The 24,770-nt window shown below is 36.5% G+C and overlaps 1 protein-coding gene across 6 annotated transcripts in view; it reads left to right on the top strand.

The window, feature by feature from the left end:
* VPS41 (VPS41 subunit of HOPS complex) overlaps positions 1-24,770 on the top strand; it is a 111,762-nt gene that overhangs the window by 54,691 nt on the left and 32,301 nt on the right. For all 6 annotated transcript variants that reach the window (XM_059849624.1, XM_059849615.1, XM_059849634.1 and 3 more), the window contains 5 exons: positions 9,175-9,294; positions 12,733-12,879; positions 14,059-14,125; positions 20,712-20,809; positions 23,211-23,340. In XM_059849624.1, coding sequence (XP_059705607.1) covers positions 9,175-9,294; positions 12,733-12,879; positions 14,059-14,125; positions 20,712-20,809; positions 23,211-23,340 — 562 coding nt within the window. The remainder of the gene's footprint in view (positions 1-9,174; positions 9,295-12,732; positions 12,880-14,058; positions 14,126-20,711; positions 20,810-23,210; positions 23,341-24,770) is intronic.

Below are 24,770 nucleotides of genomic sequence, written 5' to 3'. Positions count from 1 at the left end.
TGATATAGCTCAGTAGGCTATGTATGTGACTTTTAGCACCTAAAACAAAGACTTCTGCTTTTTCCTTCTCTTTATGCATTGTATTCTAAAGCACTGTTAATTAAAAGTGATTTCAGGGGGAGAGAAAGTGCAATTTTTATGTTAAAAACGTGTTGCAACAAGTTGAGATTCAGAGTAGAAAACTGTTCTGTCTAGATAGCCTGAAAAAAAAAGTAATTTATGTGTCCTAGGCCAGATTTTCTCCATTTTAATTTGTTGAAGTGGGAGCAGAAGTTAGACCTTAAAATTTATCTTTTACAAAGCATGTTGATCTTGGGTTACCTGTGGGTGATTTTTTGGGATGGGTTTGTTTGTTTGGGGTTTTATTTTAAGGAAATAAACCCAGGTATCTTCATCAGCTCTTGTCCATGGTGAGGGGTTTTGTTGGGTTTTTTAGAATGAACTAAGGAGAGTCCTTGGTATAGTAGAGCTCACCCTATTCCAAGCACTTATATCTCTAGGTAGTATTCTATTTGGATTCAGTTGGTGTTTTAAATGTACATTAAGTGTCTTATTAGTGTAGGATACAGTTCTGACTTCCAGATTGCAGGTGTTTCCAGGTCCTACAATGTGATCTTATATCACATTGCAAATTTTCAGTCAAAATATGAAAAGTTTTATTTGGAACAGTTTCTTGAATTCATGGAATTTTCTGTTGCCTTCTGTTAAGAATTAAGGATGAACAATCCTCACAGATGTGTCAAACCAAATACCATTGGTGTCTCTTACCAGCATGTAAAAACTGCAGGCTTCTAGTGCTGAATACATCTTAATTTTCATTAACAGTTCAGTAATATGTCTCAAAGCATAGCTGTGCTTTATTTATTTAAGTGATGTGTGTGCTTGACAGATTTTTCTGGCTGGTAGAAGTTGGTGTTGTCCTTAAAATAATGCACAGTCAGTGTGTGTCTGTGTCAGCCACCAGTTTGTGAAGCTTTTTAGTGCTGATAAAAGGGGAATGGAAGGAGAGAAGCAAGGAATTAATAGAACAGGGCTCCGTCAGGTGGTAAAAGATCTTGCATTCACCTGATGCCGAACAGAAAAAAACATCAGGGAGTTAACACATTCTCTTTGGTTATCTTTGATTACTTGACAGGTTGTTTTATATTCTGTCCTCTGGGGAATGGCATACTCATTCTTAATACATTCATGCTTTGCTGAGGAACTTTCCTCCTCAGAAAAACTTTAATTGACATCTTAACATAAGATATTTAGCATTGAAGCAAATGTCACTTGACACCTGTAATTTGATTTTATTGGTACAGAAAACCAACAAATAAAGCCTTTACCCTTGCAGTAGAAGCTTTTCCCCTTCTCTCCTTTCCTCCAAAAGGAACATACGTACTTCTATAAAAGCAACCACAAAATGCTTTTTGAAAATTCAGGAAGCTAAATTCCACCTACTAAGAAAGCTACTTTCTTGCTTTTTCTGAACATTTACACCTCTCCTTAACTATAAAGCTAAAGTGTAGTATGGAGGCAGCAGGCAACAGGCAGCTGAACACAGGAGTGAGAAGCAGGCTGAAGCTTACAGCCTCAGGCTGTGGACCTCACCACTCTTTCCCTTGTGTCTGGAGGATTGTGCCTACTTTAGTAAAGTTAAGCAATCTAGGTGAGCTCCTTCAGGGAGGGGGACAGGTCCTCCTGTGGCTTCTGAAGTCTGTGTACTTTTAGCCTTTGCATGTATAAAGTGACTTCATCCCTGACAGCTGGCAGTGGTGGGAAGCATGTTGCCTGTTGTTCTCATCCACACCAAGGTAAGAGTAACAGTAAGAGTATCTTCATTTTGGAGCAAACGTAAAAGAAAAGCTTTGCTTAAAGCTCTAATGCTGTGCTCCTTGCCTGAGATGCATTAAAATCATAGTATGTATTATGTGAACTCTTAATCCAAAGGCTTGCTGGGTCCATTTGTCCATTTTTGTTTTTGCTTTCTGGGAATGGTGGTATAATGTGTGAAAGCATTTTTAAAGTGGAGTGGGTTTTTTTGTTTCCTTTGCCTTTATTTTTTTAGAAAAATATTCTTCATAACAATATACAATGTGTAAAAAATACATTTTTCTGTTCAAAGACCCGTTCAGGGCATCCTGGAAATGTTCAAGAGATGGAAGGGGGATAAAGACCCTAGCGACATGCTTCAGGGATGCACAGTGCAGGTCCTCAGTTCCCTACACAGGTGGATGTCTGCAACTTGGGTGAATTGCTGTGTAGTGCTGGGTCTTGCTACGTCTTAGAAGCTCAGCCTGACCTAAAGCTGACTTAAGGGCAGTGTTCCCTGGGGTAACTGGGGTAATCATTGCGAGTTGTTGTAAGCTTAACTCTACTGTGTGTGTGTTTATATGGTTGCTTAACTTTGCTTAAGTAGGCATATAGAGAAGCTTTTCTCTAAAACATATTATGAACTAATTAAATTGTTTGCTTATTAAAGCATTAGTTTTTAAAAGAAAAACTGTTAAACTTGAGATAATATTTTGGGTTGGTAAAGCTTATTTCACCCATTTTCCTGAGTGAATTAATATTATCTGTGCCTAGAAATAAGACAGGTACAGTGGAAATTGACACTATTGCAGTGAGAAGCAATAGGTGCCATACTAAAAGGAGGTGCTTCCCTATTCCCCTCCTCATCTCTGCAACTAACCACAGCACTGTTGTGCTGATTTGGCAGATGATGGTAACCCTGAAATAATAATACTGTGTATTGTAAATAATAGGGCATTTCTGTCCAGAGCAGACAATAGAGCTTCAAAGCAAGGGAAAAGACAAATACTGTGCTATTGAAGGCCATAACCTTCTACCTTTTAAAAAAAGGCTCTAATCTCAAAAAATAACAGGGTAAAAGCCAACTAAATGAGGGTGGTAAAGCTGAAAAAAAGGTTTTCTTGATTTAACTCTTAGAGTGCTGGTCTTTCCCAATACACCAACTAAATGCATGTTTTTGTGAGTATCTGTTATGTCATGAGGTTTAAACAAACAGAACTAACAAAGAAAGAAGACTGAAGATTATTTCAGATGCAAAGTCAAGGTATCAGCTACTGTGATTTATGTAAAGATAACTTAAGGAGAGCAGGACAAGTTAAGATTCCTCTCTTGGCAGAGACATCATCTCTATTAATATCAATAACTAGATACAAAGGTTTTTGTAGTGAAACACTTAGGAGAATGTGTCCTCAGAAGTGATTGAGGCACTCCACTGAATGTGCACTAATGAAGCGGCTTTTTGAGTCTTCTCAACTTAGCATGGTAGAGGGGACCCAGCACAAATTAAGCAAATGTATTCTGAAGTATAGGAGTAGAATATTCTGTATCATAAAGGACTGGGTCTCCTCATTTGCCTAGGACATACATTTTGTATAAGAAGTATTGATTTGCATATCCAGTCTGAAACATTTTAAGGGCTAGAGAGCCAGAATAAGACTGATTTACCCTGTGACTGCCAACAGTATCATCTCTCTGTGTATATATCTACACAATATATTAATGGGTTTTTATATATATATTTGTTGGAAATATATATAAAAACCTTTTTAATAATGTCTGTGTTTCTTTTGCTGCCGAAGATATACTATAAGAATTGGTTTTCAAATACAGATGTGTCTGATCATGTTTGTCCCATTTATCCTCCCAGAATTAACATTTAAACATATCAATGCTTGTGTTTAAACATTAGACTCTTTTTTCTTTTATAAAAGCACAGAGAACTTAGTGATACCTGGGGGAAATTTCTTATTAAAGAAAAAACAAATAAAAAAACAACCAAACAAAAAAAACCTATTTCAGTGTCAGAATTCTGGACCCATTGATTGTGTCCAAAACAACCCAAGATTGTCTTGTTTTGCCTGAAATGCAAAACAAGACAATCTAAATTCCTTTCCACTCCAGGTGGAGCAACAACATAGAGAAAGCATGGTGATTGCAAACAGTGCACAAATGGGAAGAGAAAATCATTGTTGGGGATCTGTGACTACTGTTAGGAGTAGTGGAATTTCTATGTTAAAAGTCAAGTCTGCCAAAGAATGTCTCAGATATCTTTTTTTAATTGTTGCTTTTTAGTGTCAGCAGATGCACTTTGTGTGGTGAGTAAGTAGATGACCTTACCTCTGAACCCTATGATATGTACTTCATAATAACTGAAGTACTTTGACAAATTATTAAATTGTCAGGATGCTGTTTGCAGCACAGTCCATTTTTAGAAAGCAGATAGTCAGCTGTTTGGCATTATGTTGGGTAGAAGAGTACCAGACAAGAAAGGCAGATTGCTTTGTAAGCTATAAAATGTCACTCCATAAATACTCAAAGGTCTGATTTAAGTGAAGAAGGAGTAAATACTGTGGCAATTTCTGTCCATGCATTGCATAATTTACCGTAAATAGGAAACAAACTGTAGCAACAAGCCAACCACAATACTACGGGTCTGTTATTTCCTTGCTGCAATGCATAATGCCCAGATGTATCCCATATTATTAAGCAGATGAGACTTTGATATGTAGTATGTCCTGTTTGCTTAATAAGCATTTTTTTTGCTTACATTTTTCTTTATGGGTATTTGGATAAGCGTTTCTTCTTTATCACTAAAACGAAAATTCTCCTTGTGCTGTAATAAATTTGGTTTGTGTAAAGCAAATGGATCATAGTCCTATGTGCATGTGATCTATAGTTGTGTGTTTTATAAATGTCTGTGTAGAGCCCTATTTTTCGTTGCCTGAGGTGGCAAGCAAAGACGATCTAAGTGTATGAAATGTGCCTCTCTGCCTGCTAGACAGCAGGATTTGCTTTTCAAGGTGTTAATTCCGTAGTTTTTTGTGAATAGGCAACAGCTGGAATGTGACAGTTGAGTTATTGAAAGTGAAGCCTAATAAAAGTCCTGTGGCATTTGTTTGTATTAAACATCTCAAAATTTCTAGCTCCTCTGTCCATGAAGTACAGCAGTAGCTCCTGTTTCATCTCTCACTGTTGCCATCACATGCCTCCTGATGCTGCTGTGTGCCTCTGCCTCCTTGCGTGATTTCCCTTGACTGCTCTTGCTGCCCTCCTCTCTGTTCACACCCCAGCTCCCTACACAACATTTTATGACGAAATCTTGAAAGCTCATCTTCAGCCAAAAGCTTGAGGGTTACATTATTTTCTGCCTTGTTTGAGCTCATTCCAGTCCCGCCGTCTGTTTCAAATACAAAGTATAATTTTTTTATTGTTGCTGTATGTTTTCCTGGGGATGAACTATGGAACAGTAAGTCTTCATGAGGCATGCTGTTCTGTGTTACTCTCTGGTATCTGTTAATCTTGACTGTGCCTGTAAATATTTGTTTTATGCTGAAAACAATAAATAGCTGTAGTGATCACCTGTAACCATGGAAATAGCATTTTAGATTTTTGTGGTCTTATCTGGCTGAGGGGAAAGTGGTGACAGAGACACCAAAACACAGGACAAATGCCAAAGGTAGGCTCATCTTCACACTTAGACAAAGAATGGGACAAGGAAATTACAGGGACTTTTTCCCTAATTTTCATTTTGTGAGATAAAAACTGATCCAACAGTTCTGCAGTAGGGAATGGAAAAGTGGCTCTTCAGTTACAAATTAAAGACTTAGGCTTTTTTTCTTCACTTCACTAAAACTTCTTCAAATCTTTACACAGAAGTCATTGTGTTGAAACAAAGTAGTGGTGCTAGGCATCATTAAAAGTGTGCTTCCTTTGAAATTTCTGTGAGAACAGATGTCTTTTATTTCAGTATATTGAAGCTAGTAATTGGTAGTGAGAATAAATTAAATTGAATTACTTCACCATGTTGATACTTCCAAAGTTGCAATCATTCACCTCTTTGTTCAGAGGACTGGGAATTCCTGTACATAGTTTAAGACCAGGATTGCATATAGTTAGTGTTAATGCTAATTGCATGACAGGCTCCATTAAGTCCAAGCACTCATCTATTCTCTTTCCTGAATGCATTCTAAAATAGAGTGTTGAGCTCTTTTTGGTGTAGATTAATCTCCGGTTAATAGAAGATATGGAGAGATGTGTTTACTAATCCAAAAATGTGTATTCATGTATTCACTAATCCAACTTTTTTTTAAAACCAAAAAGTGTCCTGCTCCATCCTCTTGTCTCATACATTTCAGTGTGTAATTTTTCTTATTGATCTGGTGGACAATCATAAGCAGTTCTTGACTTGTAAAATAATTAGTGAGCTAACAGAAGATTGCAATGTGCTGTGAATGTGGGTGGGGACATTGATGCTAAAGGTTATTTTATTTTAGCTGTATTATCAAATTGAAGTGCCTGCAGGATACACTGGAAGAGTGTTCTAAGCACAACTGTATTGTATGTAACAAAGGATTAGAAAGTTTTATGAGAGCAAATGAAAAACAGGGAAAGCAAGCTCTGTTGCAGAGAAGCCAAGAAAGTGGGATTTTGGCTGCTGTTGAAATACAAGTGCTGTGAATGCTGACTAACATGGTTTAGGATTGATGGCAAATAAAGTCTTAAAATATTTTTCTCCTACCAAAAAGAGAGGGAAGTGGTAGGAAGAGCCCCTCCAGAAACCATGGATTTCTGCTTACAAGTCTTTTGAAGTTTTAAATTACCTTCTTTTATGATCAACATTTCAATGTGGAGACAGAAAGGAAGACTAAGAAAGAAATTAGGCTGTTCTTTTTGAGAGAGATGCTTTCAGTAGACAGCAGTTCCAAAACACATAGGAAAGTTCTGGGTTCACAAATTCAATTTCTAGGTGTCATCGCTCCAAGAAATAATAAATAAATCACAGTATGTATATCAATAGCATGCAGATAATTGCACTGGAGATAATTTAGTTAAGCATGTTTTGAGATTGCTTTTTTTTTAAGCCACAGTGTGAAGTGCCCTTTGGCCTCAGTTTTTGACCTATTTCAGTTGCTGATCTGAAGAGGGGAATGATAGGGTGTTTCATTGATTCAATTTCCATCCGTATTTTAGCTGATACTAGCCTGTTGTCTTCTACTGCCTTGCTCTGAAAACTTGTGTTCTTAGGGTTGAGCATAGATGGAAGCAGGATTTTTTCAAATTATCTTCTCTCTTCACCAGTACTTTCTCAGATCACTTACTTTTCCTTGCACTTTGTTACTCAGAGTCATAAAAAAGCATGATGTTCACAAACCATGAATAACAAAAAGGTGCAAAGTGTCATACCACGTTTGCTCTGGATTTTGAGTATAATAAATAAATTTAAATCACATTTCAGTCACAAGCAGGAAAAAATCAATTAATATAATTAACATCAGCTAGGTTTAACCTTTCACATCATCCACATCAGATTTTGGAGCTTTGTCCAGTAAGTCTCAATGCAAATACCATGTATTTTGCTGCTGTCTGTATTGGATGGTATTGAAGGAAGCATCCAAGCAGCAGTTCTTCTTCTGTCCAACTTCTCCTTAGGAAAAAAGTAATTTTTGAGTCTGGATCAGAACAGCACTTTGTTTTTATGGCATCTTTAGTGTCTGAGTGGAGATCATTCATTTGGGCCGAGGGCTGCTCCTGTGCTTAACATCTACCTACCAGTCTTCTAATGGAAATCCCTCCTTATAGAACTGACTTGTGGGTGTAGATGTTACTCTGCTTTCGGTGGCTTGCCCTGGTAGCTGTAAAATAACATGTTCTGTGAGAGTTACTCAGTAGCCTTTTCATATGTGGGAAAAAAACCTATACTGTCTAAAAGCTGGGGCTTCATGTGACCTATGTGAAGGACACAAAATCACTTTGCTTTAATTAAAAGTTTGGTGTCTGCAATGCAATTCACACAAAAATTTCTCAATAGACTACCCTACCTAGTGCTTGCTTTAAACTCTTGGAGAAAATACTTGTCTTCTGGTGCCATCTGGTGGCTTTAGGAGACAGGCAGTCCGATAATTGCTGTTAAAATCTCGTATTTTGTTTAGAGATCTTATTTTAAACAACTAGTGTCTTAACACTTGATGTGTTTATCCAAATACAAGTGGCGGGAAACCGCATGTAAAAAAGTGCGTACAGCTGGATCTTAGGAAATATTAACAAGAAAAGTACTCCATTTGGGTTTTAGCATGGTAGAAATCCTTGCAGACAGCTATTTCACACCTTCCATTGGGAGGTGTGAGCTCGGGTTCAGGTTGTGCATATGTTTGTATGTGGGTATACTCATGCAAAAGTTTGCAGGAGTGATACCTTAGAGTATGATCTTAGTAGATGAGTCAGCTTCATACTTAGGTATCCCTCCAAGTGCTGCAGTTTGCTTCTCTCAGAGCGATTCCCTGTAATCCTATTAAATAACTTACTGAGATACGCACAATCAGAGTGTTCTGATTTGGAAGGGACCCACAAGGATCATCAAGTCCAACTCTTGAGTGAATGTCCCATAACTGGATCGAACCTGCAACCTTGGCATTATTAGCACGAGGCCTCAACTAACTGATATAGGCTGTCTTTCTGTGCAGACTTTCTGCATGAAGTTGGGTTTTGATTTGCTGCTGAAAAGCATCCCATAACATCTCTTATGCTTTTAGATATTCTAAAATACCTTCCTTTGTTGCAGAACCTGAGATTACCAGTCACACAAGTTTTACAATCAGCAGCACTTGTGGTATGGTGCAGTTTGCACTTGTGGGACTAAAACACAGCATCTCTAGACCCCTGTGGAAGGCTGTGTAGTTCCACATGGAGCCAAGCAAAAGGTCACAGGCTTGGGGATCTTTTAATTTTCTTTGCTTGGTTTTTTTTTTGAGGGAAGGAGCCTATAACGAGATCGGTGAATGTCAAGATCAGTGAGGTGACCTGGTTTCTTTAACAATTTTCTGAAGTGTTGTCACTAGTGCTGTAGACTTAGGTTCGGAAATGCCCTAATTTCTTTATCTTTAAAAGGTAAATAATTATACTAACTGTTCTTTGGAGAAACTTTATGAAAGGCCTTCTTATTAATATTTTTTTAATTTAACAGGAATTCTGTAATATACAAGATGTTTGATGTAAATATATTATAGCAAAATGTTTGATTGTTTTTGCTTTTGTTTTGTGATAGGTGTGTATTTTTAATTGCTCTTAAATCCAGCAGAGTAAGGGGTAATGAAGAAAAAGTAACTTCAATGTCTGCATACAGTACTGTGTCAAAGAAATATTTATTGTTGCCCTTCTTCATAGTTGCTGTTATATGAAAGAGGTTGGATGAATAGATGGAAGCCTTCGATTTTACATGAAGGGGAAGGAAATATAAGAAATATAAAATGGAGAGGGCACTTAATTGCTTGGGCTAATAATATGGTAAGTATTTTTCACCTCCATTACATGCACAAAAAGATCTCTGTGTTACACTGATTATTGACATTTTTCAATGCTAATTGCCAGAATATTCAGTTGAAAAACTGAATTTGTAAAATTTGGTATAAAAGGCATTGAAGGATACTGCTTTATATGTAATTTCTTTCTGGAAATTACACCTGTTGTTTTCTGCTGGTTAGTCAGGGTTCTCCAATATGATTGCCACTTCTGAAGAAATTAGGAAATTAGCCCTACATACCACTGTGGTGGTTGCTAATGTACACTATTATTAATTAGAATTTTGATTAGTGCAATTTATTGAAGCAAACTGGGGAAGGAATGCCTATGTAATTCTTCTCTATATAAATAAAGAATAAAACATCTCCACTCCCTTCCACCCACTGGAAAAAAAAAAACTGTCTGGATTTTGTAATTTGTACTGAAATGACATTGTCATATGCATTTTCATTGTTGCAGTTTATAAAAAATACAGTAATAATTTCTTATTTTGTTAGGCCACTAGAAGAAAGTTAGACTTAGAAGAAAATAGGCCCCTTTTGTTCTAAGTGTAATTTTAAAGGAAACCATTGCATTCATTCTGAGTGTTACATTTCACCTATCACTGTATATCTAATTGATGGGTCAAGCTCTATGTTTTGCAGCTCAGCAGTGAAGGATATATTTTTAATGTGTATCATGTCTAAATTCCAAAGTATTTTTTAAAATGTGTTGAAAGTACTTCTGAAACATTAGCTTTTTTTTTGTTTTGTTTTTCCATCCTAAAAAGAGGCATTTATTAAAATATTTTAAAGCCATTGTTCTTTTTTATATTTCAAAGCCAGTTTGATATGAAATTTTTAAAGGTGGACCTTTGTTTGCTTCCCTTTAATAACTCTATTAGAATGGAAGCTTCACTGAGGGCTTACTGACACAACATTAGGATATTTGAAGGTTTTGTTCTTTTCAGATCCATACAATTAAAATACATATTCTAGGTATCTGCTAGAATGGATAGGACAAGAACTATCCCTAGAGATGATGTGCCACAACAGAACACAAAGTACTAATAAAACATTGAGAGCCATCTGTCAGAGACAAAAAGCCATGGTCAGGGCCTATCTTTCAAAGAAAAATGAAATGACACTTGCCCTCCAAAAGATTAATATATTTGGTTATTGCCCTTTGTCTTCCCCTTTAGCTTTTTAAACTCCATTCTCTAGTAAGGTTTTGTGTTACATGTCTTTTTTCCGAAATCAGAGAAAATATTTATAGCCTTGCTTCTTACTGTGTGTGCATGGCTACCTAGTTGTCATATTTTGGCAAGATCTAATTCTGCTTTTCCGATGCATAGGTAACCCATGTTTTCTGCTTCTCCTTCCCTCTTCTTCTTCCTCCATTGCTAATAGTGGAAGTTTTACAAACTGAGGCATCTGAGAGACAAATGCTTAGAGGCATTTGGCTGCTGGGCTCCCATTTGAACAGGTTTTAGCTCATTCGTGATGGGAAGTTGACTGTGGAAGGCCTTTCAGTTCATGATGCAAATGGCATACCTGTTAGAGGAGAAGCCACTGCTTAAGCATTCTCACACCATTCAAGGAATCACATACACACTACCCCACCCTTTAACTTCAAGGACTGGAGTCCTTTTTCAGTGGGCAGCTCCAAAGAGCCAACAGGGGCCCTTTTGATTCCTTGCTCACTTCTTGCACACCTGCTCATAGGCAGAGCATAGGAAGTTACATAGCAACAACTAAAACATCAGTGAGTCATCAACATTATTCTTACAGTAAATCCATAACTCAGCACTTACCAGCTACTAAGAAGAAAATTAATTAATAATTAATTAGCAGCCAAAAGCATATCTAGGTCTAAGTTCAGAGCTTACCACTCGAGTTCAAAAAAAATCCAGCTACTTATGCTAAGCAAGTAAACCTAAGCAAGCAACATATTATATCGCACAATATTATAACTCTAGATAACTTACTGTTATGTAAAATTTATTGTATTAAACAACTGTCTCTCAACACTTATAACCAAAGAAGATCCTACACTATTAGTTTGAAAGCTACTTGAAACAGGAGCTGGTCTATCCCATATAAGATTTGCTGCCATGTAGAAAGACAGAAGGTGTGGTATGGGTCACTGAAAATTATTCTTGGAGACGAAGTAGTAAGATTTATAAAAAGCAACTTTATTGAAATGCAATTCAAGCAAGATTAAAAATTTTATCAGATGAGCTTAGAAAACACAAAGGATAAGATTGTTTATGTTACCTAGAGATCTAGGCTCTGTATATTGAAGATGTTTTGGTAAGTTGTTGTTTATTGGTTTGGTTGGTTGCTTTTGAAACCTTAATGTCTGCTAACTGATGAGATGCTAGTGGAAGTATGTTCCATGCTCACATTCTTTAGTGACAAAGATCACTGAAAAAAAATCCCTACACCCACCCTCATGCCACTTACCTTGAGGTTGAAAAAAAAAGGCAAAACCTGGCTTAGACCATGACTTTGAAACAGTTGTATCTGTGTAATTGTACAGCTGAGGACATAAAAACTCACAGTGCAGGGAACAGAAATAGGCAGGGGAATCTTTTAAATCAGTTTTGCCACTAGGAAAATCCTAACATGGCATGGCATCATGGTTGCTGACCTTTTATGGTCTTTTCCATCCCCCTTTTCTGTGATTTGAAGACTCACTCTCTAAGATCTATGAGCAGAAAAGAAGTCCCTACTAAAATATTTTATTTTAGAGACTTATGTTTTAAGTTACTAAGAACAAGTCATTACTTAATATGAAATTAAGATCCATTTTGCTATTGGAAAGGCTATAGCTTACCTTCTCTAAATGATACAGAAAAATCTAATTATTGTCCTTTTTTTCCTCTGTCTCTTGAATGACTTTAATCTTCCTGGTTTTTAACCTCTTGTTCTATTAGTTTAAGAGATTTCCTGAGGAGGGAGTAAAAAAAATCAAAACCCAAGCATTTTTTAAATATGCCCACTTTTCTGTTTTAATATAAGAGTTGAAATGCATATCTTGAGACTGAATTAGTTTATCTTAATGAGCTGTTGCTTTTCTTTTTCCAAGGTGGAAATTTCTGTGTCTCTACAGGGACTGTTGTGAAAAAGCTGGGATTCTTTTTATTTCTCCAGGAGTAGCACCAGCCTGATAAGCCAAACCTGGTTCATGACTGGAATTGTCAGTCTGTCACTCATTCACTTATTATATCTTTTTATTTGGCATGTGAATTTAAAACGTCTAAATGACTCTGATTGTCACCTCCTGCGTTAGATGGGTTTTTGTATCAACAGTTTTTTCTGGTGGCACACTCAGCCCTGCTCTGAAATTTATGCCATAAACTGCTCTGACTGCCTTAGCATACAAAATGGTGAGTAGGAGTTTGTCATACTGAATAAAGTTCTCTCGGTTTTAAACTTTCAGGGCGTGAAGATACTTGACATGATCTCCAAGCAAAGAATTACCAATGTGCCTCGAGATGACATAAGCCTTCGCCCAGATATGTATCCCTGCAGCCTTTGCTGGAAGGATAATTTAACTCTGATTATTGGCTGGGGAAATTCAGTAAAGGTACAATTACCTGTCTTTGTAATAAATGCTTGCTGGTATAACAGACAAAGAGAGGATTTTTTCTGAAAAGTAAAGACAATCGAAAAAAATAGAATTTGGTTTGACCAGTGTTCAGAACTCTTGCTGCCTTAGAAATGTCATTGGACTGACCCTCACGAGAGGGAGGAGTGATAAACACCCAGCAGTCAGACAGATCTCTGTGTGAGAGCATGCAGTGGATGTAATCCTCAGGGACATTTCACTCCTTGGAGAGATTTTGCCTTTGGAAAGCTTTTAGTGTGCTGTTGAATTCATTTCTTTGGACTAGCATTAAGGAAGAGCAACTTACCATGAGGTATTTTTGGAGGGGATTGGTTTGGGGGCTGAGGAGGCTGAAGCTGCTAAAACAGCCACATGATTTTGGACAACTATGGGGGAAAAAAAAGGATGGGTGGAAGGACAGGCTGCTTAGGGTTTTGTTATCTTTCAGCAGGAAACTGGCATTTCAAACTTGTGTGGTGCAGACTGATCATCATTCGCTCAGACCAGCACATGACATGAGTTTGTTACAAGCCTGTTAGCTGTTTTATAATAACAGACTGCTGCATCACTGCACAGTGGGAAATTAAAAGTGCCTGATAGGAATAGATGGAAAGGGAGGGTGGAGTGAGGTAGGTGACATGTAAAAAGCTTTTGGAGTGTTAAGCTTAGAGTTTTATAAATGAGGAGGTTTGTCCTAAGTTTGGCATCTGTCTTCCCCCTTCTATTTGCCTGTGCTTTACAACATTTGGTTATTTGCATTTCTTTGTATATACATACTCCCCTCTTGGAACTGGGAGGAGCAATAGCAAACTTACTGAATAAGAATCAGGTACCTTGAAAGGTAATGAGACACAAAGTGTGAGAAGACATAAAAATCAAACTCATAAATAAATGTTTCTGTGAAGAAACCACAGTGGGCATGTTATGTGGTCCTCTTCTCTCCCAGCATATTTATAAGGCTGTGAACTACAGCCACCACTTTTCTGTGTGGTTTTCTTTACTGATGCATCATTACTGTTTCACAACTTGTGTTTTTCAAAATAAAGAAATCCATGTCAGAGAATTCCCGGAAATTGCTTTTCTTATTGAGGCAAAGTTAGTGTCATTTTAGGAATTACAGCTTCCTTACTGTAACAATTCAAATCTCTTGTTTTCTAGATTTGCTCAGTAAAAGAACGGCATGCCAGTGAAATGCGTGACCTGCCAAACCGCTATGTGGAAATAGGTATGGTTGTATGAATTCACTCCTTTTCAAAAAGCTTTAAAAGTCATGTACATTCTAGCCAGAACAAAACTGTTACGCTTTGGAGGCAACATGTAGTTGTAACATAAATGTCTCCTCATTTTTAGTTGCTGAGGTTGTCATAATGCCCTCTTGCCTAGGTGTGAGGGTTTTTTTTCTAGAGAACCATAAGTTCTGTGATCACGTAATATCAGAGATACTTACGTGAACAGTGGATACCTTAACTTTCCCTTCATACAGATTCCTTTGGAGAACTTGAGTTTTCATCTTGGCTAAATGATTGATGGTCAGTGTAGCAGTAAAGAGAAAATTGATACTACTTTATTTGATTACATGTTCTTTGACTACACTACTCATAACATTTTTCTCTTTTTTTTCTTCCCATAAAAATCTCTGGTATAGTGCTAGGAAATTGATTTTGATTTATTTTTGTTTCCTTTCTTGGCTTCTGAATTTCATATTTTCATTTGCTTTCTTATTTTTCTAGCTAATCTTATGTGAAAAAATTTTTATTATTACGGATTATTGGAAAAGTTCTTGACAAAGTAAAGTGGAATTCAAAGAAAACTTGGAAGGGAAGTGGGGATCTAAACAAAAAGTCTCAACTGTCCCCAGAAGTGTCTGCTGGGGAAAAGAAGTATCTAGGAACAGATAGTGCTGGGAAGATAAGCAAGCCCTCTGACTCTGCAGACCTGAGTGAGCAACAGTTTGTAGGCTTTGATGCTCCCTTGACTGTAGTAGTATGAGATTGTAAATAGGGTGTTTAAACAAGGTCCTGAATCATGTCAGTTTGGAATGGTGTATGGCATATGTGTGCGTATGCTCTGCTTTCTGATTTCAGGAAAGTTCTGTTCTAAAATGGCTTCTGAAAATCAGCTAGGAGACTTGTTAAACTCTGTAGGGAGTCTGAATACTGAGAGATTGGTGGTGCGCCTGAGAATTAACTGAGACCTGAAAGCTATTGGGTGTTTAGCATTACAGAGTGCAAACAGACTATTTAACTGCAGAATTCTAGGATATTTGCAATAATTTTATCAAGGAAAAGTTTGGTCATGAGTTTTAGCCTCAGATCTTATATATAATATTTTCTGTACCTGTAAGTAGCTTTTAGAAAATAATTAAATGGGTTTGGTCACATACTGACAAGTGAACAGAGGTAACTTCTATTTCAGATATAATGTGCTTCTATGGATGGTGCTAGTTTTAGGTGACTGTCTATTGGAACTTGATTAAAAAACATAAAAAGTTGTCATTGGGCTATTTAGGTGCAGACATGAAAGATAAAGATTTGTGTGGAAGTAACTTTTTCATCTTGAAATTTCTGCCCTGCAGTTTTCTCTGTAGTCTAGAGGACTGGTATTTTATCTTACTCAACCTCTTAATGATGTGCTTGAGATTTTATTTTCTGGTTTCAAGTCAAAGCACTGAAATTGCTTTGCTAAATGCCGTCCACGGCATTCTAGAACTTAGGAGGATTGGGACAGAAAAGAGAGAAACATTGTTTGTTCAAGTCTCAGTATAAATTAATAGTCCTTCATATGATCACACTGAAACTATAAAAACACTGAAAATCTTCTTGACTGCAGTATGTCATGCCATAACACCTATTTCAATTTTATTTCATCATTGCTTTTCAAAGGTATAGCCAGAAAATCTGATCTTATATCAGACCTGCAAACAGTATAGTTTTTTTTGCAAGTCCACTAATATCCAAAGTGAATGTATAAATTGATATACTTGCATAAAGTAAAGAATTTATACAAGGCAAGGATATAATCCTTTAATGCAAGGACAATTGAGTATCCTTCAGATATTTTGACTCATAAGATCTTGTCAATAGACTTACGAGAAGCGAAACCCTTAACACAGTATTACTTTTGTCATGTTTAGTGGTGTGGTGTTTTAAATTTTTTTTTTCTCCCTGCTTTTACAATTTTTCACCTGGAAAGAAAACCAGAAGTGGAGCAGGAAACTTCATAGTTTCTTCTTTGGTCATCAGGGTAATACAGATGTAGTCTATGATAAAACAGTTTCCTGTCATGTATCAACAGTTTCAGGTTTATGCTGTTTTAAAGCCATTCTGAGGGCCCCTGAGTTTCATGGTGTTATCATAGAAAGCTGTGATGGCATTAGTAAATAATAAATGTTTTTTCACTACCTTGTAGCCCAGTGAATAAGGAAACAGTATTTCCTGCATTGCAATTTAGGTGCATAGGATGCTGTTTAACAAAGTACCTCCTCATCTTCTGTTTCTGTCTCAAGAATTAGCTATACTTACTCTAAGGTGGTAAATAATTTCAGTATTTGCTGTGATGCTAAACCCCACAATGTTTGAAAGTTACACCACTGAACTGTTCTAGCTGTTTTGTCTTAAAGAAGATAATGCTGTGATTATAAATATGTGAATTATACAGTTCTCATGCACTGAGATCCATGTGGCATTGCTAATTCAATTTACATCTTTCAGTATATTAGTAGTGCTTTTCTTCAGTAATCTTGCTATTGTTTTTGCTACAGTTCATTACCTTTGTGAGTCTTCATTCAGTGTCAAAGATAAACTCCAAGTGAATGTTTCTCTACAGGTTTAAACATATGTTAGCTGAGCAGATCCTATCAGTTTAGTTCTGTCAGCAACTGCTGTGAAGTAGTGTATTGATTAGAAAGTATTGGTATTGAATTACAGGCTTAATGTAGACTAAATGCCATTGTGATCCTTCTTAAAGAGTGCTTGACCTCTGTGTTTACTCCTGAAGCATGTACAAAAGCTGTAATGCTGCACAGCTTCTGGTCTGAACAGGGAACCCTTGCTCAACTGGAACCCATGAGAAGGCTCATTGCTAAATAACTAATTAGACTTCCCAGTTAATATAATGCCTTTTCAAAGGAAAATAGGTAATCTAGTCTTCCTTGGCCTTGTCAGGGTTTTATATACTTATATGGAGAAGTACTTTTATCTCTGCCTCAGTCACTCGGGTTGTTTATGATAGCAGAAAATAGTGATTAACACCAGAAGTATGTAAAAGACTTGAAGTTGATTAGAAAATTTCTATTCAATTTACTTTTATCCAGATTTTATCTGAGGAATCTCAGCTTAATTCCAGGTACCAGCCCAGCAGCAATGTCTCTTGAATACTTGTCTCCCTTTGCATTCTACCAAATTTCCCACAATGCAGTTTTCTGGTTTAAAAATTACATGTTTCAAGGCTATGCTTGTAACAACACATCTGTATGTTTTACAAGGGAGTAGCTTCACACTTGCATGGCAAGTTAGCATCATGCATTGAGATTGCACATTTCAATCTGAATACATGGGAATATTTATTTTCTTGTTTGTAAAGTGAGATTAATCAGATCTAATGTACTGACATATTTCCCTTCATGTAGATGGAATGTAAGGCTTAATTGATGAATGTGATGATCAGGAAATTTACTTCATAAGGTGATTTATGCAAACATTTCATTGAAGCAAGTCTGCTATACTCTTAGAAACCAAAAAAAAAGAAGAAAAAACCCAAACCTAGTCTTATAGTTGATTCTGCTTAGACTTTTTTCATCTGTTTTGCCACAAGCCAAACCTATAATTTATAAATTGCTTCATAAAATGAGTCAAAATTCTTCAAGATTTTGACTTCTTTGTCATCAAACCTCAGAATTTCTAAGCCCCAAAATTCTTCAAGACTGAATGTTTTTCTTGTTGGTTAACAAAATGTTCTTGGATCAATGCAAAAATGTTTTTCAGAAAATCGGCTTTGTAGCTTAAGTGATACTTATGTGGGGCCTTTTCTTGTTCTCTAGTTGGAACTGAATTCACATACTGTTGGGGAAAAAAGAAAGTTATATTTTCGTCAAATTCAACTCCATGCACAAGGTAATAGCCAATCAAATCATGCCATTTTGTATTCTGTTTTGGTTTGCATAAATTACCTAGCTCACTAAAAGCATCTGCAAAATTTGTATTCATTGTTATAGGTCGCAGTGCACCATACCTTTAAGAGTTCTTAAGATGGTATTTCCACCACTAGTGCTTTTAGGTGGAATCAGAGGTAAAACATTCTGACTGTAACCAAAGTCTTACTCTTCAAAATCTGCTGTGGTAAAGCAGGGCTGCTTTTAGAGGTTTGACTAAACAATATAGACTCCTTTTAGTTTCAGTGTTGCATATGTGTGGATCTTTAAATCTCAGAGAAAGTAGCTTTATGCAGTTTAGGTAAATATTGTAGCATATATAGTTTCATTTCTGTATTTTGGTGTATTTCATACATTTCATTTAATGAGCAGCAAAAAAGATTTACAGGTTTCTTCATTTTGCTTCCAGGTAATTTATTTGACATCTGTACATAGATGCTGAACATGGAGTAGATCCACTGTCAGCCTATCTTTTATCTTCTCTTATGACAGGCATAAACATGTATGACACATGGCCATACCTCTGTCATTTCCATTTACTTCAATACTACATTTGTTTTAATTACTTTGGGTCCTTTTCAAATTAATTTAATTTCTGCATTGCCTTTATGTTGGATTTCTTTTCCTCCTTGATCACAACCCAGTGTCCAGAGAGTAAGTCAATTTAACCTATTATTGTTCTGTGCAGCTGTTACTTCCATCTTCTTTTTTCAGTAAGACTTTTTTGATTAGCAGCATCAAAGGTTTTTATTAGGTCAAGAAGCACTGTCTATGCCAGTTTTTCTTTGTTCAAGGCTGTAGCTGCAGAGGTAGAGCATTGTGTTTCAACAATTCCTCTTAAGAAAGATGAGCTAAGAGAAAGCTGATAGTGAAACCAAGGAAACTATATTCTGTTCAAAAACAAAACTTGAAGTGGTGAATTTTATTTGTTTATTTATGTTTCACAGATCAGTACTTCTGCTTGATTTTAAATACACCATTACATTGGGCATTACAAGCATTTTCACCGGCAAAGGGGACTTAAATTCTAGTATAAGACAAAGAAACACACATGGATTTTAAAGCTGTTTCTATAATAATTATAAATGATAATTCACCTTGCTGTTTTCCTCTTCAAATACAAACCACAGTATTTTACATGCCTTTGAGAGCTTTCTCCTAACCCTTCTATAAAGCTGAATTTACACTTCTTTGATAGTATTATGGATTTCACCTTGTTTTTTGTTTTCCATGTTTTTTCTCCTGCCTTCCATATTATTTTAAAATGCTGAATACTAAATTTTAAACTGAGAATAAGGTATGTAGTTGGTTTTGAACTGATTTGTTTAAAATCATCACTGAGAGCAACATGTGACACAGTCAAAGTAATTTCGTCAGTTTTATAGGCTAGAACAAGATAATTATGTACATGGTTACACATGTGAACCTCTTCTCTGTGAATGGATTGAGTGCTCTACCCTTCTGCTGTAGTGTGGTCCTTCAGTGCTGCCAAAGTGTCACCAGTCATTAAAAGAAAAACAGTGCTTGGTTATTTGTAGAGAGACAGGCGTCAAATATATACTCTGTTTCATTGTATTTTCTCTCCTTTTGTGGGAGGACAATTATTTCTCCTGTTCCTTCTTATTACCTTAGCTAAAGAAAATCAGCTTCATTTTTAATGCCATTATGCTATATTTTCTGTTTGCCTTGCTAAACAATTTTAGTGAATATATATATATATATATATATATATATATATATATATATATATATTAGTAGTGTAATATGCTAAACAGTAAGGAAGGAAACTTTTTGTTTCTTGCTTATGCTTAGATTCTTCTAAAACCATGTTTTGGGAGAAAATAATTAAGTATCTGATGCTTTTTTAAAAGCTTATCGTTACAAGGTTTGCTAATGTAAGCACTTGGGTGATTCTTGTTTTTGTTCCCATGAGAGAGGAGCTTACAAAAAGTGTGTTGTAAATCCAGCAGAATAAAAACAAGGAGCTGTTTCTGGCAGAGGTCTCATTTCTTAAGTGTTTTTGTAAATACAGTTCAGCACTCTGTTTTTCTTTCTCTTTCTTGAAACAATCTCATGTAACTATCTCAGTTTCAAGGCCAATTTCAGAAAATTATGTTTTCAGTTTTATGAACAAGAAAAGATACTACGAACTGTGTTTTCTTTGTAATGAGTGTATCTGTAAATTATTCTGTGATGTTTAAAGTGATGATAAATAAATAATGATCTTCATGTTTTCCTGTATACCAATAGATGTAGCAGGTGCGATTCTCTTTATGGCCTCATGAACATGCTGTGAATATGCAAACCAATGAAGTTGTACTACTTATTGCTTGTTTTATTGAGTTTGATTTTTGTTTTGCTTCCTTTTTCAATGTGATTGCTGAAAATCAGACTGCACCTTCATTTCAAATGTTTCATCTCTAACATATCCTGGAGCATAAACATTTCCTTTTGCAATCTGTAATGTAATTTAATCTGTTAAATGTAGATCTTTGTCTGATCCAACTGGGAAATCTCTGGGTTTGTTATATGTGTTGAGTCTTCAGTTCTCTGAAGTGGTGCTGTATATGGTTGATGGTCTCTGAAAATCAGTGAGTTTTTCTTAGGTAGTAGTTCATACACGTTCATGTTTTTGAATCAGTTTTTCTTTCCTGTATTTCAGTTTTCCAATTTGACACTGAATTCTACGTCAGTGGACTTGCACCTCTCTGTGACCAGCTTGTTATACTTTCATATGTAAAGGAGATCTCTGAAAAAACGGTAGGTTTTTTTATCTCAGAGTTTCTTCACAATATTAATTTGGCCTGTGAGTTGGGTCTTCAATTAGTCATACAAATATGATTATCTGAGAAAAAATTTGTAGTCTGCTGGTAGTGAACACTGCTTGAAACATCTTTGATCCATAAAACAAGGTCAGTGGAGGTGATGTTGAAGACTAATGTGCTTGCCTTTCAGAAATCATGTTTGGGTTCATTTTTTTTCTTGCAGAACGCAGGGAAGGTCTCTAGCTAGTCCTTCTTGCTCTTTTTTCCTTTTTTTCTTCCCCCCTGCCCCTTTTTCTCTCCTTTTCTCTCTTTCTTCCTGATGTTTCTGCACCAGAAGAAATAAAGAATCTTGTTTGGCCATAAGAGGAGCTTGCTGACACTGCATCTCAAAAGAAATGAGAGTAGTGAATGAAGTTGATCAACTCAAGCATAAGAGTGACTGTGGGGTGGAATGAATGATTGTGAGTGAGTGGCATCATTGTCTCCTGTTCTGCTAAGATCTTTAGTTGCGTACACCCAGATCCATGTGTGGAGAGGCAGAAATTAGAATTCTTGTCAGCATTTTTGCTGTGCATGGACAAGTGCCATGTCTGTCTCCAACATTGATTTCATATTGCCAAATAAAAGGCAAGGCAGTGGAGGAAATCCTTGAAGCTGCAGTGTGAGAAAGGCAGATGCTCTTGATCATCTCTTTGATAAGCATGTCTGTGTTAGACAACCATCACCATAGTAACCTTAAGAAACTAGGAGCACAAGTTGCTAGGCAATGAAATGCTGTAGGTTCAAACAAATGCACGAGCCCTCTGAAATCAGAGGGGTTAGCTTCTAGATCTACTTCAGGATGTCAGATTATTATTTCTTTATTTATATTAAGGAGAAAAATAATGTCATAGCAATGTTTCCCAAAAGAGACAGCACAGTGTGGGAGAGTTGGTGAAAGACAAGAAAGCAGACAAATGGGATAAGGAAGGGGGAGGAAGAGGTGGTTGAAATGCTAGGGAGCAAGGAAATTGGAACACCACTGTTAAATGAAAAAGTAGTACAGGAAAGGAGCTAGTGCAAACAAGGTAGTGACTGCTAAAGGTTAAAGTCATTTTAATTACTTTAGGAAAGAAAGATGAAAAGGGAATTTCAGATGATATAATGGTACTTGACCACCGGAAAAAGTTGTTCTCATGTATTTGCTTTTAATTAGCCTTTTAAACAAACTCCAAATGGTGGACTTCACTAACTTCTCAGTTCTCTGGGTAGCTGTAGAAGGAACAGAGGTACAATTGTCCCTGGTGGTGCATCTGTGTCCTGTTGTGATGGGAACTCCTTTGTTAGTGTCTTAGTTCATTTGTCTTAGTGTGGAACCCAAACTGCCTGAGCTTGCAGCAGAATTGCTGCTCACTACAAAAATGTCCTTTAGTTGCAAGGAACACTTGTCTTCCTACACTTGATTTTACAGCTTGCAAATGACAGCTTCTTACTTATTACAAATTAGATCACAGTTGAACTGGCTTTGAAAGTTTTTTTGGTTTGGGTATTTTTTTCCTGGAACAATTAAATTGAGAAAATATCCAAGTGGTGCTACTTCTATATGACTAGGTTAGAGCTGTTTAAATCCATTTTCTATATGTTCTTGCTCTTTTATTCTATATTTTGCTATAATTCACAGCCTGAAGTAGAAAATATAGGATTGTCTTGGACCTTGACTTAATTAAAAATGCAGCTAGTTGAAGACAGCAGTTTCACTTGGACAGAAGGTTAAAATCCATTATGTCGTCTTACCATAACCACCTACATTGCACTTGAAAGTTCATTTTAGTCTAAGTTCATCAGAACAGCAAAGTTTTTGTATTATTCTCAGATTAATTTTTCCCTTCTGCTGCTGGCTGCCTAAAAAAAAAATAAAATTATTACCAGCTTAAAAAAAATAAAATTATTATAATACCAGAATACCAGGCTTATAGAGCTCTGTCCTTCAGGGCATGAGCCCAGCTGGGTATGGGTTCTAAATCGTTCTGTTGCTTGTTGAATGAAGCAGTTAATAGCCATCTGTAATAGCCCAGAAAACTTCTGTGACCCAGGGCAGAAAAGTAGTGAGCAAATTCAGGGGTAGGATTGGACCTATGTCTTATCTATACCTCCTCCTCAGACTGATCTCCTTCAAGGAAAGCAATCAAAGAATAACTTGGGTTACTTAGAGTAACTTTCCTATGAGTTCCAGATGCGATTACTCTGTAGAGCACAGCTTTGTAACTTGTATGATTTGCGGCTGAGTAGCCAGTGCCAAATACTACACCTCTGTGAATGTTTGCAGCTGTTGAATTTCAGCCTTGTTGGTAGATGACCACCAATTGGTATTGCTAAGGTAAATCATGTAGGAATTGACTAAGGTGTTGTTTTTCTAGGAAGTGGAGTGTTGTGCAAGGCCTAGACTCGATATTGTACAGCCCCTGCCTGAGTCCTGTGAAGAGATCTCTTCTGATGCACTAACAGTACGAGGATTTCAGGAAAATGAATGTCGTGATTATCATTTAGGTAGGTGTTCTCAGTATTGTTTTGTTTTGTTTTCATACGTTGCTTAAAAAAATATTTGGGTGTACTTAGCCTCCTTTTTCATTTTTATGTCATTTTTTTGTCATCTCCTTGAATAGCTGTAACTGCTTATGACACTGGAGTGTAGAGTGGAAATCCACAAGAACCAGTCATATGAAAGAAAACAAATATGTGTATTAAACATCATGATTTTTAATGCCGTCTCTTAGGTCAGATACTGGAGAAGGCAGAAGTATATACCTCATGTAACGTTCAGTATTGTTGAAGGCAATATCTTTGAAGGAGATTTATTCAACATATGATCCATAGCAGCTCTTTTTACACAGAAGGCTTCAGAAATAATGAAATGAGTGGCACAATGTCTGGAAAAGCTGCTTTAGAGGGAAAGATTGAATAAGTATCATTTCAACCATAAGATGTACATGGGTCAGCTTAAAAGGGGCCCACTGATATTTAGCTTATCTGTACTGACGAAGCTGCCAGTTATATTACAGGCCTCAAATGGTAAAGTGGAATTACTAGGAACTGGATTTTGGCAAGCTCCACCTAGAAGATAGGTTTAATTATGTAACAGGAAGGGACATTAAGCCCTGGCACAATATATGCTGTCTTTTAAAGATGGGATAGTTTTCTGATCTTAATGTTGTACCTCAGAGGAAATGCATGGCAAAGCTGATGTAGAATTCCTTGGTGAAGATTATGTAGCCTGTCTTATACAGAAGCATTTCTTCTGGCTTTTAAAATCCATTAATCTGAATTTTAAGTATCTCCTCTGGCAGCATGCTTCAAATCATAGGCTTGACAATCCCCTTTGTGTATATCTATGCCCTTAAGCCACTAGAAATATAGTGTATCTCCTCCTGACCTCAAAAACATCAATGCTGCTATCAATAGAATTGGGGTTTCTTTATACATCTTCCAAAGCAGAACATTGATGTCCACAGCTGTACTTTCATGCTTTATGAATATTCTAGTTTACCTGAAAAATCTAAATGTTATGTATGATTTTAAGATCAGCATTATCTTGTGAATTGCTTACCACTTCAGGAGTGTATTTGTATATGTTTATAGAAACTGATCTGGACACAGTGAGTGGTTTTCTATTCTGTACCTACAAAGTATTCATGTTTCTTCATGGTTCTGTCCGAATGATAACTATTCAGAGCAGTCATCTTCTGCATTTGATTTGACCTTTTGGTACTTTTTCTTTCAGCTTAAAAATAAGGGCTTATGGTGTAAGAAAATGCATTATACATATACCCTTAACTTGCAGCATTGTAAATGCATTGCTGTAATGATGTACTGTGTCCCCAGGGGTGATGGCATCTATCATTTATGCTTTTGATGGCCTTGACCTTGATGGGAAGGATAGGTTTATTGCAGGCTGTGTAGTGTAATAGTCCTCTAAAAGT

This window comes from Haemorhous mexicanus, chromosome 1, assembly GCF_027477595.1.
Source record: "Haemorhous mexicanus isolate bHaeMex1 chromosome 1, bHaeMex1.pri, whole genome shotgun sequence".
NCBI lineage: Eukaryota > Metazoa > Chordata > Aves > Passeriformes > Fringillidae > Haemorhous > Haemorhous mexicanus.
This window is presented reverse-complemented; position numbering and strand designations above follow the sequence as displayed.